General features: G+C 44.3%; 1 protein-coding gene across 2 annotated transcripts in view; it reads left to right on the top strand.

Annotated features, from left to right (window-relative positions):
* LOC105495190 (phosphoglucomutase 1) overlaps window positions 1-9,999 on the top strand; it is a 67,010-nt gene extending 57,011 nt beyond the window's left edge. For both annotated transcript variants that reach the window (XM_011764480.3, XM_011764479.2), the window contains exons 9-11: window positions 1,421-1,604; window positions 4,075-4,209; window positions 9,341-9,999. In XM_011764480.3, coding sequence (XP_011762782.1) covers window positions 1,421-1,604; window positions 4,075-4,209; window positions 9,341-9,430 — 409 coding nt within the window. In that variant the 3' untranslated portion in view covers window positions 9,431-9,999. The remainder of the gene's footprint in view (window positions 1-1,420; window positions 1,605-4,074; window positions 4,210-9,340) is intronic.
* Window positions 10,000-17,154: the final 7,155 nt, after the last annotated feature.

Below are 17,154 nucleotides of genomic sequence, written 5' to 3'. Positions count from 1 at the left end.
AGGGCAACTGGCCCTGTAGTCACACAATTAATAGCCAATAGAGGCTGAATTCATAGCTCATCTGTCTGATTGCAAAACCCAGACTCTTTCTATTCCACCCCTCTGTGCCTAGGGTTTAGAAAACATTTCTCTGGAACACCCAGAGGTCAAAAATGTAAAGCACAAACACCTGGTTGTAATTTCTTGTTGTTTATCATGTTAACTGGGGGAAAGAGCTGACTTTAAGATTAAGGGGACTGTTTGGCCTTTGATTCATAGAATCCTGGAGCCAGAATAGGCTGGCCTTAATTCCCCGGCATTTCTCATGTCTCAGAGGTGTCATTTTGCATATATCGTATCTATTTCACGATTACAAATAAACATAGACTCTGCTATCTTGAGCTTCTAAAAAATAACTCTCTCAAGAGGGTATATGCCACTAGGTCAAGAAAAGCCACCTGTACAAGTCTTTAACATCATAAGAAAGAAGTCAAAAAGAATTCTTGAAGGAAAACTCATCTTCATAGAATTTCATTTGTGATGCACGTTTTTCCTTGGCCCTTTTTCATCCACACTGGGCCTTCTCTGTCAGGGTGAACCTAAAGGACCTTGGACCAAAATCCACTCCCACTGAAAGGAAGGAGGCAGAACTTAAAATAAAACAAAACTAAAAAAAAAAAACAAAACATTGAGAGAGCATCAGGATAAACAGCTAATGCATTTGGGGCTTGATACCTAGGTGATAGGTGCAGCAAACCACCATGGCACATGTTTACCTATATAACAAGCCTGCACGTTCTGCACATGTATCTTAATAAAATTAAATTTAAAAAATAAAAGAGGCATTTGAGGTATAAAGAGTCAGTGTTTGGCATCTTCATCTGGTCGGTGAAAACTTGGCCCTGCTTTGGGAAACTCTTGTAGAGCTGGAACTCTCCTTAGTAAAAATCTCAGCAGCCTAAGGCGGGTCTCAGGCTGGGAGCAGGCCCTGCATTCACCCTAGAGAAGCCCAGGGAGCTTGGAGAAGTGCCTGAGTCACTTGCTCCTTTCAAGGGAGCTCTCCAGAGATAACATTGCTTTTCATTTTACGTCCTCAGGATGTGGTGATTAAACGTTAGATAGCATCTTTCAAAAGCCTTTGAAACCTCTCAGAGCTTTATTCTGTAGAAATGCCAAGATGGGTGTTTTCTGCTTATTCAGAAGCTCGTAACCCTTCCCTGAAATCCTCCAAACCCTTCCTTTCATCCCTGGCCTGTTCCATCCCCAGTGACTGACAGGCCTGTATTTTTTTTTTTTTTTTTTTTTTTTTTTTTTGCCAGCTTCTTCTGAAGTTAGATAGTTTTGGGGGAGGGCCAAACAAATGGTGAAGAAAGTGCTGACTGATAGGCCTTGGTGTGATCTGCAGTCAGCCCGTGGGTCTCAACTTCGTGACTTCTTCCAGGTATGATTACGAGGAGGTGGAAGCTGAGGGTGCAAACAAAATGATGAAGGACTTGGAGGCCCTGATGTTTGATCGCTCCTTTGTGGGGAAGCAGTTCTCAGCAAATGACAAAGTTTACACCGTGGAGAAGGCCGATAACTTTGAATACAGCGACCCCGTGGATGGAAGCATTTCAAGAAATCAGGTAGAAACAGACCTGCGTGTAAGTGGGGGAGAGACCTCAGAGCTTCATCTCTGACATCTCAAGGCAAAAATGAAAAAGTTCCTGTTGGCCATTTTTCTTTTGCTGCCGTGTTTTTCTAGGGTGGCTGTTCTTACCTGGTTTTCTACTATCCCACGTGACTCTCACATGCACTCATTGGGACAGTGGTTTATGCCCTGGTTCTATGCACTGTCCGGTACCCTCATTCTGGGATCCTTAACCTGAACTCCAGAGGGATTTTTGCCAGATATATGTAAGATGATGTGTCCATTGTACATGCAAAAAGGAGCCCCAGAATCTAAGAAAGAGGGAGAACTGTGGGAACTTAGATATCAACTCCTCTCTTTTCTGTCAGCAGGTTATAGCAGAGTGACAGCATGTAAGTGGCATTATCCTTATATGTTTCTCTCATATGTTCTAATTTCTAAAGAAGAGAAAAATAGATGAGGCATTCCCAGACTTAGAAACGTTGCATCATCATTCGCAGCACATGACTGGCACCCCAGCTGACACAGCAGTAGCTGGCAAGATGCCACAGTTTAGGACCCGGAGCATCTCTAGATGTGGACAGGATTGTTAGTGCTTCCCTTACTGCATACCGGGTACCCTAGGCTGCAGGCTGGGTCAGGCTTTCTCCCAGCTTCTCACGCCCAGGGTTCTCTCACCTCTGCTTCTGTTGGCTGTTTTTGTCACAGAGTAGACTCATCTCTCGTAATTCATAATAGAATAAAGAGGGGGATGAAAATTCTATTACAACTTCCCAGTTTACTTTTTTCCTATAGACCCAGATTTTTGGCCTGGTCCTTGTCAAGGCATCGCATCGGGTTCAGAAGGGCTGGGCTGTGGGATTTACTGGAAGCTTCCCTCTGGGGAGTAGGCAGTGAATGGATGGATGGGCCACAGCGACCCTCAGTGCCTGGAGTCTCCCCTCCTCAACTTTTAGCACAAGTGGTTTCTCATCCTTGTGCTTGTTTGCCATCTTTGAGAACTTTGGGTCCAGTTTGGATGATTGTAAATTATGCCTGAGGTAATTAGAAGAGAGACCTGTGGTTGAGGAAGAAAGGGATGTAGAAAAGGAGAGAGTGGAGCTGAGGGATGGCAGAGTGGGACAGACGTTTGTGTAATTAAACCCTCAGAGACAGAAGGGAAATCCAGGAAAAGGAAATGCCAGCCCTGCAGTGCCTCTGGCATCTGCCCGGAGGGAGGAGAAGTGCAAAGGCGTGTATGGGCAGCAGTGGCCTAAGCTCGAGGGCTGCTCTCTGTGCTGTAAAGAAAGCAGCTGCCACACTTTCTGTCGGCAGAAAACCCAAGCATTTCGATGTGAGACCAGATAGAAGGGAAAAATATGATCCAACATATGTAGATAGAACCTCTGCAATTTAGTAAAAAGAATTTTAGAGTCTTCAAGTTGAAGCTGTGGGGAAAGGAGACCAACCTTGGTGTGTTTCTACAAAGCGAGAAATGGTTACTGAAAATGGACCGTATGCTTCCCGTGGTGACTAACTGCAGCATGCCCTCTGTGTATTTCTTCTGCTGTCTTCACTAATCAGAGCTAATGAATAGCACCATTAAACACCAGATGGGGATTGGTGACGAACAGCAGGTGAGGAGCACTGTCTTTCTGGTCAGTCTTTGGCGTTATGCAAGGTTCTCCTTTTTACGGAGGATGGGTAGACTCATAAAGACTGAAGAGTCCTCAGGCAACTGTCTGGCCCAGCCTTCTTTCCTCAGGCTGGGAAATATCTGCCCCAGAGATCCCACAGTTTTTTCCCCAAGTGAGAAGATAATTGATGTCCAGAGATACTGCTGGGGAGAAAAAAGGAGGGCAGCAGAGAGAAGGATGGGCTTGGCACTGCACACGGACCTCGCTTTGAGTCATCAGGGATCAGCAGGAGATTGGCCACTGGCCCCTGCTTGGTAGGTTGGGAATAGCCAGTCTCTGCCATTTGGGACCTCTGGCTTCCTGTTCTCTTTTGAGGACCTTTGCTGGTGGTTTGTAAGAGTCCTTCCCCTCATCTGCCAGAGACCTCTTCTGCTCTGGTTTCAGCTCCTTTGGTCCGTGTTTCCCTCTTGATCTGGGGTTTTTTTTTCCTGCATCTAGCAGCTTTATGTGCTTCATTATTAAGCTTCAAACTGGAATGGTTAGTCCATAAATCACAGGGAAGTGGGGAGAGGAGGGAAGCCCTCACCTCACCCAGCATCACTGAGGTCAGGTCTCCCCTGACCCTGGAAATGCTTCTCCCCCCATAGCTAAGCCCCCATCAGCTGGATGCAGAGAGGGTGACGGAAGGCAGGCTTACGAGGTGCAGCTAGTGCCATTTATCAAGGATTTAACTCTCCAATTGATCAAGTATGGATGAAATTACGTCACCAAATAGACCCCTCATAATTTGCCAGTCTTCAATCTGCCAGTCTTCATATGGGGAAAAAAATCTCTGCTTATATTTTCCAGGGCTTGCGGCTCATTTTCACAGATGGTTCTCGAATCATCTTCCGACTGAGCGGCACTGGGAGTGCAGGGGCCACCATTCGGCTGTACATTGATAGCTATGAGAAGGATGTTGCTAAGATTAACCAGGACCCTCAGGTAATGCCCAGTCCTGTACGCTGGTTAGTTCATTCTGTTCAAGGGAATGATGGTTTGAGCCTGTGTTTCAATGCCTACTTCTCAAATGACTCAACAAGGTACCAGCTGTGCTCACTTACCTCCATGTTTCTTTCTCCATGTCCGCAACATTACAGATAATAATTTATAATAATAAAAACAGGGAGGCTGAGGTGGGAGGATCACCTGAGCCCAGGAGGTCAAGCCTGCAGTCAGCTGAGATCACACCACTGCACTCCAGCTTGAGCAAGACTGAGACTTTGAATCAAAAAAATAAATAAATAAATAAATAATAAAAATAAACAATTTTCTGAGCATTTATGGTTTGCCAAGCTCTGTTGTAAGCCCATTATGAAAATATACTCATTTAATTCTCAAATAACTTAGACTGTTTTTCTCCCTGCTACAGATAAGGAAACTGAGGCACAGAAAAGTTAAGCAACAGTTCATAGGTTTACATGCCTAGAAGGATAACTAGTCTCTCTCTCTCTTTTTTTTTTTTTTTTTTTTTTTGAGACAGAGTCTCACTCTGTTTCCCAGGCTGGAGTACAGTGGCACAGTCTCAGCTCACTGCAACTTCCACCTTCTGGGCTCAAGCAATCCTCCCACCTCAGCCACCTGAGTAGCTAGGATTACAGGCACGTGCCACCATGCTCTGCCCATTTTTTTTTTTGTAGATGGAGGTCTTAGTACATTGCCTAGGCTGGTCTTGAATTCCTAGCCTCAAGTAATCCTCCTACCTCAGCCTCCCAAAGTGCTGGGATTATATGTGTGAGCCACTGCACCCAACCCGGGATATCTGATCTTTAAGTCAGCCCTCATCTCGTGTTCTGCTCTGTCACCAGCCTTTTGTTGCTTTGTTTGGTCTGATCACCTGCTTGGGCAGAACACACACTGGTTCTTAGATTTGGTGAGGGACAGGGAGAGGCATAGTTTCATGTGTCTTCACAGAACAGTCTGCAGACCTGCAGCCTGGTGAGCTGGGTTCCTCAGCCATTCCCCAAAAAGTCTTCAGAAGTATATCAGAGTAAGGAGGGACTCTGGGAGCAAAGGGTGGGACAGTGAACTTGAAGGACAACCCCCAAAAATGGAGGAGCCAAGGGGAAGCAGTAAAGTGCAGGAGACAGTTTAAGTGTTTTTCACAACCCTCATCTCAACCAGAGCTCCATAGCTAGAAAAAAGTTGGGGAAGTGTTGTGGTACGTTAGCCCCTTCTCAGTGATTCACAGCATACAATGCACCATAAAGGCTCCAAGAATTCGGACATGGTGGCCTACACCTGTGGTCCCAGCTACTCAGGAAACTGAGGCAGGAGGATCACTTGAGCATAGGAATTCTGGGCTATAGTGTGCTATGCCTGTAGGGTGTCCACACTAAGTTTGGCATCAATATGGTGGCCTCCCGGGAGAGAGGAACCACCAGGTTACATAAGGAGGGGCTAACAGGCCCAAGTTGGAAACAGAGCAGGTCAAAACTCCCATGCTGATGAGTAGTGGGATCGCACCTGTGAATAGCCACTGCACTTCAGCCTGGTGACATAGCAAGACCCCATCTCTAAAAAAAGAAAAGGAAAGAAAAAAAGAGGGTGCCAAGAAGACTTGCAGTAAAGGTAACTGTTTAAATAGCATTTACTGAAGGACATTTCTCCAAAGAAAATATACAAATGGCCAACAGGTGGTCCACATCACTAATCATCAGGAAAATGAAAATCAAAACCACAGTGAGCTGTCACCTCACACCTGTTAGGATGGCCATTCTCAAGAAGAGAAAAGATAACAAGCGTTGGCAAGGATGTGGAGAAAAGGGAACCCTCAGACACTATTGGCGGGAATGTAAGTTGGTAGAGCTATTTTGGAATAACCAAAAGTATGGAGGTTCCTCAAAAAGTTAAAAATTTTTTGGTGCTACTAATATATGATCCAGTATCCCTCTTCTGGATATATATTCAAAGGAACTGAAATAAATATGTCAAAGAGATATCTGTTCTCTCTTGTTCATTCAGTATTATTCACAATAGTCAAGATAGAGAACCAACCTAAGTGCACATCTACAGATGGATGAAGAAATTGTGAGATATATATGTGTGTGTGTGTGTGTGTGTGTGTGTGTGTGTGTGTGTGTGTGTATACTACAGTGGAAAACTATTCTGCCTTAAAACAACAAAAACCAAAATCTTGCCATCTTGCCATTTGCAATAACATGGATGAACCTGGAGGACATTACGCTAAGTGAAATAAGCCAGACACAGGAAGGCAAATACTGCATGATTTCACTAGTATGTGGGATCTAAAAAAAGTGAAACTCATAGAAACAGAGTAGAAAGGGGCTTACTAGGGGCTACTGGATGGGAAAAATGGAGAGATGTTGGTCCAAAGGGTACAAAATTTCAGTTTTGTAGTACGAAGCAGTTCTAGAGATGGAATGTACAACCTGATGGCTATAATGAATAACACTTGAAAGGTACTAGGAGCGTAGATCTTAATTGTTCTCACTAGCACCACCACAACAAAAAAGGTAAGTAGGTGACAAGATTGATATGTTAGTTGACTTGACTCTAGTAATCAGTTCACTATGTGTTTGTATATCAAGACATCATATTATATACCTTAAACATAAACAATTTTTATTAAAAAATTAAAAGTAAAATAAAATAAATAGCATTTGCCATGCTTATTTTTCCACAAAGCCTTTTTTCTTCTAACACCTAATTAAAATCCTGTGAAACTCATTTGGAAACCCCTGGCAAAGTGGTTTTGGGCAAAGATTTTGGGGTTAGAGAGCTCTTGTTTTAAATTCTATTCCTGCCACTTAATAACTGTGTGTCCCTGGGTAAGTCGTTACAATGTTATGAGTCTTGGTTTTCTTGTCTGTCAAATGGCAAAGTAATACCTACTTCATCCAGTTGTTACTGGGATTTAAGGAGATAATAAATGCAAAATGTTTAAACACTGTGGTTGGCATATACCATTAACTTTTCAGAATAAGCAGCTCTCATAGTTATTTTAGTCTAATTTTAAGCATAACATAAAATTTGCTATTATAGCCACTTTTAAGTATACAGTTTAGTAATGTTGTACATATTCATATTGTTGTCCAACGTATCTCTAAAACTTTTTTTCCCCAAAACTAAAACTCTACACCCATTGAACAGCGCCTCCCCACTTCTCCCTTTTCTCAATCTCTGGTACCACCTTTCTCCTTCCTGTGTCTGAATTTGACCACTGTAGGTACCTCACATGAGTAGTATAGTTGCTTTTATTACATAAAGCAGGAGATGAGAGATTGCTTCACTTTTACATTTTTTCCAGTGGGCAGGCCCCAGTTTCAGTCATCACCAGTACCCTGTTGTGTTGTAGGCATCCCTAAAACTTCATCCAAAGGCAATGGGGTCTGCATTATAGAGACTTAATAGCACAAGAGAAAAGGAAAAAGGAAATTGTGTTTACTTGTCTTTTGATCATCAAGATAAATGCTTGGCACATGGTAGATTCAAAGAATGAAAGAAATTTGTTTCCTCTGAACCACAGTCCTCGGGAGGTGGGATGGCAGTGAATGGTGTGAGGATCCCACAATGCCCAGGTGTATCTCCATCTAGCCGGGGAGCTGCCTTCCCTTATTCTGCAGCTGCTAGGCCATCAACACTTTGTGGGGACTGCCCAAGCCCTAAGGGGAATTGCATGTGGCAGTTTCAGCAGGTGGAGCTGATTCTCCTCATCCAGGTATAATGAATTGGTGGAGATTTAGACAAGAAAAAGTAGCAGTCAGCAGTAGAAAATGTACTACTACTAGCTCTGCTATTGAGTCATTTAGTCAAATTACTTCATCTCTTTGGATATCAATTTTCTCATCTGTAAAATGGGCAGTTCAACTAGATTATTAGTTGTTTTTTTTTTTTAATATTGAAAGCATTTATTTACTTAAGCAACACAATTCCTTTTTTTTTCTTTTCTTTAAGCAAGAAGTAGATGTGGGGAGGGGTTGTTGCATTTTTAAAGATTCCCGTATTAGGCTGGGCACAGTGGCTCACACCTGTAATCCCAGCATTTTGGGAGGCAGCAGATCACCTGAGGTCGCGAGTTCAAGACCAGCCTGACCAACATGGAGAAACCCTGTCTCTACTAAAAATACAAAATTAGCCAGGCATGGTGGTTCATGCCTGTAATCCCAGTTACTAGAGAGGCTGAGGCAAGAGAATCTCTTGAACCTGGAAGGCGGAGATCACGGTGAGCCAAGATTGCGCCATCGCACTCCAGCCTGAACAAGAGCGAAACTCTGTCTCAAAAAAAAAAAAAAAAAAAAATTCCTGTGTTAGTCTGTTTTCACACTGCTGATAAAGATATACCCGAGACTGGGCAATTTACAAAAGAAAGAGGTTTAATTGGACTTACAGTTCACGTGGCTGGGGAAGCCTCACAATCATGGTGGAAGGCAAGAAGGAGCAAGTCATGTCTTGCATGAATGGCAGCAGGCAAAAGAGAGAAATTGTGCAGGGAAACTCCTGTTTTTAAAACCATTAGATTTCATGAGACCCTTTCACTATCATGAGAACAGCACAGAGAAGACCCACCCCCATGATTCAATCATCCCCCACTGGGTCTCTCCCACAACACTTGGGAATTATGGGAGCTACAAGATGAGATTTGAGTGGGGACACAGAGCCAAACCATAGCAACCCCATTGGGTACAGTGTGGGAAAGAAAGTGGAAGATATACAAGTGGATGTGGAGGCACTCAGTGCTCCAGAAAAGAGAGAGGATATTGACTTGGCAAGAGTTACAGCCGGAGAGTGGAGAGAAAAGGGGGCCGTGGAGAGAGATTTAGCGGAGAAAAGTCACTTAGGCCTGCTCATGGACTGAGCATGGGGAAAATGCAGAGGAAGATGTCAGGAGCAACTCCTACTTGTTCACTTTACATGAAAGACAGTAGTGTTGATCCACTGAAATAGAAACTGCTGGAACTAGGTATTGGGGGATATAACATGTGTTTGTTTTTGGACTTCTGGAGTTTGAGGAGCCTTGGAGACCTGGAAGTGGGCAGTCAGACATATGCTTTTGGAGCTAAGCATCTGTGTTTAGAGGAAGTGATGGAAAAGCTTCTCTCTATGTCTTCCTCAGGTCATGTTGGCCCCCCTTATTTCCATTGCTCTCAAAGTGTCCCAGCTGCAGGAGAGGACGGGACGCAGTGCACCCACCGTCATCACCTAAGAAGACAGGCCAGATGTGGTACGTCCCTCCACCCCCGGACCCATCCAAGTCATCTGATTGAAGAGCATGACAGAAACAAAATGTATTCACCAAGCTTTTTAGGATTTGACTTTTCCACTAACCAGTTGACGAGCAGTGCATTTGCAAGGCACTGCCAAAGAAGATGCCCTTGGGAGCTATGAGGGAAAGAGGACCTGCTGGCTTAGATCAATCTCAATTCCTTTTCATGCCCTTCTGCATTGCTGCTGTGTGGGTATTTGTCTCCTTAGCATCAGGTACAGTTTACACTACAATGTAAGGTGCAGATGGAGCATCAGCAGCGAGCAAGGCCATTCTTCATCCTTAGGATGTGGCAATGAAATGACGGTGCAAATTCCTTTCTCTTTCGTGAATCTTTCCCCCCATTTCCTGTTTACATGTAACCCAACAAAATGCAATTTCTGGTGCCTTCTGTCCAATCAGTTTTTTCCTCTGAGTGAGACGTACTTGGCTACAGATTTCTGCCTTGTTTTGCGACATTGTCCCATTCGCACAGATATTTTGGGATAATAAAGGAAAATAAGCTACAATTGCTTGTTGTCTTTTTTTCTTAACTGCAAAGTACTTTTTTGATTTTAGGAAGAAAAACGATTTTTTTTTTTTTAGAAGGAGGGGAGTATTGTATTTTGTTTTCATGTCCTAGCCAGAAAATGAAACGGTCTCTGGGCTAGGTTGCAAATCCTTAGACTCAAGAATTGTATTGTCCTGAATATTCTAAAAAGTAACATAAACTTTAAGAGAATTGTAATTTAAAATCTTAGCAGGGTCACCTGAGCTCTGGATTCTTCCAAGGTAGACAAATCAAGCTTGACATGGTTAACTTGGAACAAGGGAAAGGAAGAGTGATTTTCCTCTTCCTAGTGCTTCAGTAGCAAAGCACTGGTATGTGCTCTGCAGTACTGAGATGCCTTGATGCTTATTGAAGGGAGGCAGAACCCTCAGAATCTGAGAGCAGAGTTACTGGCATGTGGCCAAAAATCTGAGCCCACTGGCATCTTATTCAGCTCAGAACACTTATATTCCATCCACAAATATATTATAGTTAAAAGCATAGACTTGAGAGCCAACAGACCCAAGTTTGAATCCCACTTGAGACCTTGAGTGACTTTTGAATATCATTATCCTTAAAGTGGGGAAGAAAATAGTTCTACCTTTATGAATTGTTGAGTACCTTAAGTGAGTACATCTGTGTAAAGCAGTGAGCACAGTATCTAGTGCATGGTATGTTGTTAAATAAGTGAAAACTAGGATTATGTTTATGATACCATTTTTAGATTTTAAAGTACTGTATATACAGGAAAAACGAAAACTATAACACTAATATTTGTAACACATTTTACATTTCCAAGGTACTTCCACAAAGTCACCTTGCCGTATGGGCTATTCCAGAAAGTCAGCCCAGCTCTGTACCCTTCCCCTACACAGTGTGGACTCCCTGGCACAGGTGGCAGGATCTTTATCTGGGGTAAGATTTCCATTGTTGCCAGCTCAGCAAACTGTGCTTTGACAATGATGACAATGATGGGTGTGGTGGTGATGAGTTTGTCTGGAACGTTAACCCCATGCCAGGCACAATTCTGAGTGCTTTCCGTATACTCTTTATCTTCCCGACAACTCTGAGGTAGTACCCTGAATATTCCCATTTTACAGATGAGGTTCAGTTACTCACTCAAGATCACACTGCTGGGGAGTGGTAGATGCCCCCAGACAGTGCAGCACCAGCCCTACACAGTTCAAACCACTTCAGATTTCTTCTACGGACTGGCTACTTCTAGGCTACACCTAACATGTGGAAGAAAGGTGTGCAAATGCCGCCGTGCTTAACGCATTAAAGGGGGATACTATGTGCTCTGAATGCCAAAGACTTTGTTATTTTGGCATTAGATTAGCTCCTGCAGAGATCTGGATATCTGGATATCTGGATGTATCAGTCAGCCTGGAAATATGTATTGACCCACATTAAGTGTGAGGTGCTTGGGAAGAAGAACTGTATAACAGAGTCCGTGCCGTCAAGCTGCCTGTAAGACTAGCTGGGGGAATCAAGTCTAGCACAAGTAGAAACTGTATGGGATAAATGTTATGAGTTGTATAGGCAATACCTACATATTCTCCAAGCACCTATTCTATCTCAGATGTTGGGCTAGATGCTTTCCAGTAACCCTTGAAGCGAGACATTATTCTTCTCGTTTTCGAGTTGAGGCAACTGAAGCTCAACAGAAGCTTATTAATTTGCCCCAGGTTCTCAGCTACCATGTAGTGGAACTAGAATTCTGACCCTAAGACTTGTTCATATTTCCTGACCCTTTTCTGCCTCCTCATCTGTTGAATCAGCTGCGGACGCTCCCAGTTCTGTGGCCCCTGGAATGGCTTCAAAAATTTCCTCCTCCTCCTCCCTGATCATATTTCAACTGCTTTCCCTGCCTCCACTTGGCAACAGCTTGGAAGTTAAAAGCTCAGGGGAGGAAGAAGGAGGTGGCCGGAGCCATGGGGCAGTGGAGGTGGGTGTGGGTAATAAGGATCACTGTCTCTCCGCGTGTGCCCCAGGGAGCGCGGGAGAGGAGTCCTGAGAGGCGGGCAGCAGCACCCAGCCAGGCTTCCCCGCCTTCCAGCGTTGATGTGGTCTGTGAGTCAGGCTTGTTTTCTTTGGGGTGTGGTGAGAATTTCAGTGAGAAAATTGGGTTGGAACTATTTGGGGCCCAATTCTGAAATTCCGCTTTTCCTCTCCCTCTTGACATTCAGCTGTTCTCTCAGAGAAGCAGTTTCCTGTTCAGCGATATATCCCAGGCCTACACAATGGCCAGGCTCCCAGTGGCTGGGCTCTGCCTCAAAGGGAGTGAAAGCAGAGGCCAAGCTCACTGTGGTTCTGGGGAGTGTCATCTCCTTGGCCCTTTGAGACCAGGCTTGGGGACAGGGTACTTCTGCCTCTTCTGCCATGCTGCTTTCTTCCACGTTTCTTGTTGACCCATTAGAAGCTGGCCTTGCTTATAAGAATTATCCAGAAAACATATTACCATGAGTAAGAGGTGCCTTCCTTGTGTTTCTGCATTCCAAACCCCTCAGCAGAAGGGGTTGGATATGAGTATAATAGCCTTCATGCAGGACTCACTGCATGGCCCCTGGGCTTTGGCGGTGGCACCCCATGGCCTTCTGGCCTTCCTACTTGCCCCTTCTGATCCATTCTCCACACCACCAGCTAAGTGCTTTTTCAAATGTTGAAGTGCAGAGGCCTTTGTGTAGCCTCCAGGCCCATGTGACTCGCCTGCCTGTCGCTTACCTGCCCGCTTACCTACCCGCTCCTCTCCCTTTACTCTCAGCCTTGCATTCCAAGCTTCAGTCATGGGGAACCACAGCAGCTCCCTCCTGCCTCCAGGCCTTGGAAGCTCCTCTTCTTTCCACCTGAATCACCTTTCCCCTCCATCCCACCCTCCACTACATTCTCCACCTTTCTCCGCCTTTCCCCTCTATCCCACCCTCCAAAACATTCTCTGCCTTTCCCCTCCATTCCACCATCTGCCGTATTCTCCCAACTCCTACTTGTTCTTCAGGTCTCAATTTAAACATCGTTTCCTCCAAGAAGCGCTTTCTGAGCCTCCGGTGTCTGGTTTGGGAGCTTTTTCTGGTTTTCCTATCACCTCTATTTCCCCCTTCGAGGTGCCTATCCCACTCTATGTTCCTAACCTGTTTACTTCCATTTCTTCTACTGCCCTGGGAACTCCTAGATGGCAGAGACTGCTTTTTTCACCAGTGTTTACCCAGGATCTAGGCCTGTGTCTGGCACATAGCAAAAGCCTCATTAAATATTTTCAGAATGAGTGAATGAAATCTACTAGTTGCACAGCAGAGTGTTTCATTATGTGGGATCTCCCTGACCTATGAGGCAGGATTATCTCAATTTTACAGGTGACAAGTGATTTGAGCAACTTCCATAGCTAGTCACTGGCTAACCAAGAACTCTTTCAAGAAGTGTTAGAGGCTGTAAGTGAGAAAACACCCAGGAGAGGGGGGCAGGAGGGTACTGGCAACAGATGGGAGTTATGTGTCATGGTCACTTTGAAGAACATGTTTCATTATTTCCCACTGCTACAAAATCAATTGGGGTGTATACTTGGGGAAGAGTTCTACTGAATACAGAAATGAATTCTTTAAGGAATAGAATCAATAAAACCAGCCTCAATCCCCAAAGCCCCCCTCTGAGCAGATTCATAGAAAGGAACCCACGATGGGCAAAGTGGGTACCCTGGCACTGGGTGTCATGCTGGCAGGGCACACAGCATCTATTTCTGGAAGACTGAGAGGCTCTTCCCAGTTCTCATTATCAGAACAAGAAGCATTCCCACAAGTCGGTGTGTCATTATCCAAAACAAGTGAGGTCACTGGCGGGAGCATGTCTCATGTCTGTCTGATCATCCTATGGAAACTGTGGAGGGCTTTGGTTTGGTTTTCACCAAATGTGAAAGCTCCACCTACATCCAGTAAGTTGTCATTGTGGGTTTGGGTTAATAACTATTTTCCAGAAAGCGTGTCTTATGTGATTCACTGAGTGCAGCTCTCCAATTAACAGAAAGGCTAGTTATGAGTAGCAATCTCTTTGCTTCTCTTGATGGTGTCATTTCATAAAAGCTTCATCTTCATTGGTTTCTGACTTCATTTTTACGTGATGGTAGGAGGGCTATTATTATCCCAGATAAAGAAATGGAAGTTTTGAGAATTTATGTGATTTGTGCGGAGTCCCGTGAATGATGAAGGAGAAAGCTGACCAACCACCTCCAATCACCCTTGGAGGTTTGGATTTTTTTTTTTTTTTTTTCTGTTCAACCTTTGCTGTATAACAAAGTACCCCAAAATCTAATGGTATTAAACTTTTGCATGATTTTATGATGCTCACAGATTCTGTAGGTCAAGAAACCAGTCAGGGCACAGTGGAGATACAAGCTTGTCTTTGCTCCACAATGTCTGAGGCCTCACCTGGTATCTTTGTCTGTTTGGGCTGCTATAACAGAATGCTATAGACTGGTTGTTTTGTAAACAGTAGAAGTTTATTTCTTACAGTGCTGGAGGCTGGGAAGTCCAAGATCAAGGCACCAGCAGATTCAGTGTCTGGTAGGGGCCCACTTTCTAGCTCATATATGGTGACTTCTTGCTGTGTCCTCCTATGGTGGACGGGGCAACAGGTCTCTCTCAGGCCTCCTTTAAAAAAGACACTAATCCCCTTCATGAGGGCTCCACCCTCATGACCTAATCACCTTCCAGAGGCCCTGCCTCCCACTGCCATCACCTTGGGGATTAAGATTTCAACATGAATTTTGGGAGGACACAAACATTCAGACCATAGGCTTTGGTCCTATGTCCCCAAATTTCATGTTCTTCTTACATGCAAAATATACTCATTCCAACCCAACAGCCTCAAAACTCTTAATTTATTCTGTCATCAACTCAAAAGTCTGAAGTCCAGAGTCTTCTCTAAATATCAGCTAAATTAGATATGGGTGAGGCTGAAGGTACAACTCATCCTGAGGCAAATTTGCTCTCCAGCTATAAACCTATGAAATCAAACATGTTATGTGTTTTCAAAATACTGTGGTGGCACAGGCATGGTATAGACATTCCCATTGTAAAAGGGAGATACAGGAAAGAAGAGGGGTTACAGGTCTCAGGACCCAGGTCTGAAAGCTAACCGGGCCAACGATGTTAAATCTTAAGACTAAGAATAATCTTTGGTTTGCTATCCAACCTGCTGGGCTCACTGGGGCAGGGAATGGGACCTCAGGCTCCAGAATATCCTACCTCCATGACTCTACTAGGTGCAGCTCATGCTGCAGCTCTCATGGGTTTTAGTCAAGTGCCTACCCTTCTCCTAGGCTGAAATCACACATAGGTGACTCTACTGATCTGACAGCAGCTCTACTAGACATTGACCTAGTGGGGACTGTGGTGGCCCAGCCTTCTTGGCAGCCCTCTGCCTGGGTCACACACCTGAGGCTCTGGGTAGCTCCATCCTTTGAAATCTTGATGGAGGGAGTAATGCCTCCTTGGCTTGTATACTCTGTGTGCTGGTGGAGGTGGCATCTTGTGGACACTCCCAAAGTTTACGCTCTGTGCCCTCTGGAGGAGCAGCTACAGAGTACCACTATGCACTTGAACTCACTAGACCTGAACTTGGGGCAGCCAAAGAGCTTGGCAAAGAGCAGAGCCTTGAAATTGTTCTGTTCCCCCAGTCCCTTGCAGTCTGGACCTGTGAAGTAAGGAGCAGCCTTGATGATCTCCAAAATGCCTTCAGGATTATTCCATTGTCTTGCACAATAGGTCCTGGCTTCTGTTTAGATGGGAGTCTAATCTCCCTATTGTCTGGATGAATAGCTCCTAGCTTTGATTGAGATGGCCCATCTGAACTAACTTGGCCACACCCTTCATGTTCTTTCTCAAACAAGCTTTCTGATTTTTTTTTAATATGGGTAGGCTGAGAATTTTCCAAATTTTTACGTTCTGCTTCCCTTTTGATTAACAGTTTCATTAACTTTAAATCATTTCTCTCTTCTCATATTTCACTATAAGCACTCAAGAGAAGCCAAACAGCACATTTATACATTGCTTGGAATTTTTTCAGTCAAATATCCAATTTCATTGCTCACAAGCTCTACCTTCTACAAAACACTAGAACATGAACATAATTCAGACAAGTTCTTTGCCACTTTATAAGAAGCATGGCCTTTCCTCCACTGTCCCATAACATGTTCTTCATTTCTGTGTGAGATCTTATTAGAATGGTCTTCACTGTCTGTATTTCTGTAACTGCCCGATGGGTTCAGTTTGCCCCTGCCTAGACAGAGCCAATTTCTCAAGACAGGGGAATTGCAATAGAGAAAGAATAATTCTTTCAGAGCTGGCCGTGTGGGAGATCAGAGTTTTATTATTACTCAAATCAGTCTCCCCAAGCATTTGGGGATCAGAGTTTTTAAGGACAACTTGGTGAGTGGGAGAAGCCAGTGAGCCAGGAGTACTGATTGGTCAAGTAAGAGATGAAATCATAGGGAATTGAAACTCTCCTCTTGTGCTGAGTCAGTTGCTGGGTGGGGTCCACAAGATCAGATGAGCCAGTTTATCGATCTGGGTGGTGCCAGCCAATACATCAAGTGCAGGGTCTGCAAAATGTCTCAAGCACTGATCTTAGGAGCAGTTTAGGGAAGGTCAGAATCTTCTGTCCTCCAGCTGCATGACTCCTTAACATGATTTCTAATCTTGTGGCTAATTTGTTAGTCCTACAAAGGCAGTCTGGTCCCCAGGCAAGGAGGTTTGTTTTGGGAAAGGGCTGTTGTCATCTTTGTTTAAAACTATAACTATAAACTAAGTTCCTCCCAAAGTTAGTTCAGCCTATGCCCAGGAAGGAACAAGGACAGCTTAAAGGTAGGAAGCAAGACAGAGTCGGTTAGGTTAGATCTCTTTCACTGTCTCAGTTATAATTTTGCAGAGGCAGTTTCTTTTCTACCAATGTTCTGCCCACATCCATATAGGTATTCTGTAAGAAGACTGAAGCTCTCTCTACAGCTCTGCTTTTTTTTTTTTTTTTTTTTTTTTGAGAGTTTTGCTCTTGTTGCCCAGGCTGGAGTGCAATGGTGTGATCTTGGCTCACTACAACCTCTGCCTCCCAGGTTCAAGCAATTCTTCTGCCTCAGCCTCCCAAGTAGCTG

This window comes from Macaca nemestrina, chromosome 1 (genome assembly GCF_043159975.1).
Source record: "Macaca nemestrina isolate mMacNem1 chromosome 1, mMacNem.hap1, whole genome shotgun sequence".
Lineage (NCBI taxonomy): Eukaryota > Metazoa > Chordata > Mammalia > Primates > Cercopithecidae > Macaca > Macaca nemestrina.
The sequence above is the reverse complement of the archived record's forward strand: the minus strand, read 5'-3'. Positions and strand labels throughout refer to the sequence as shown.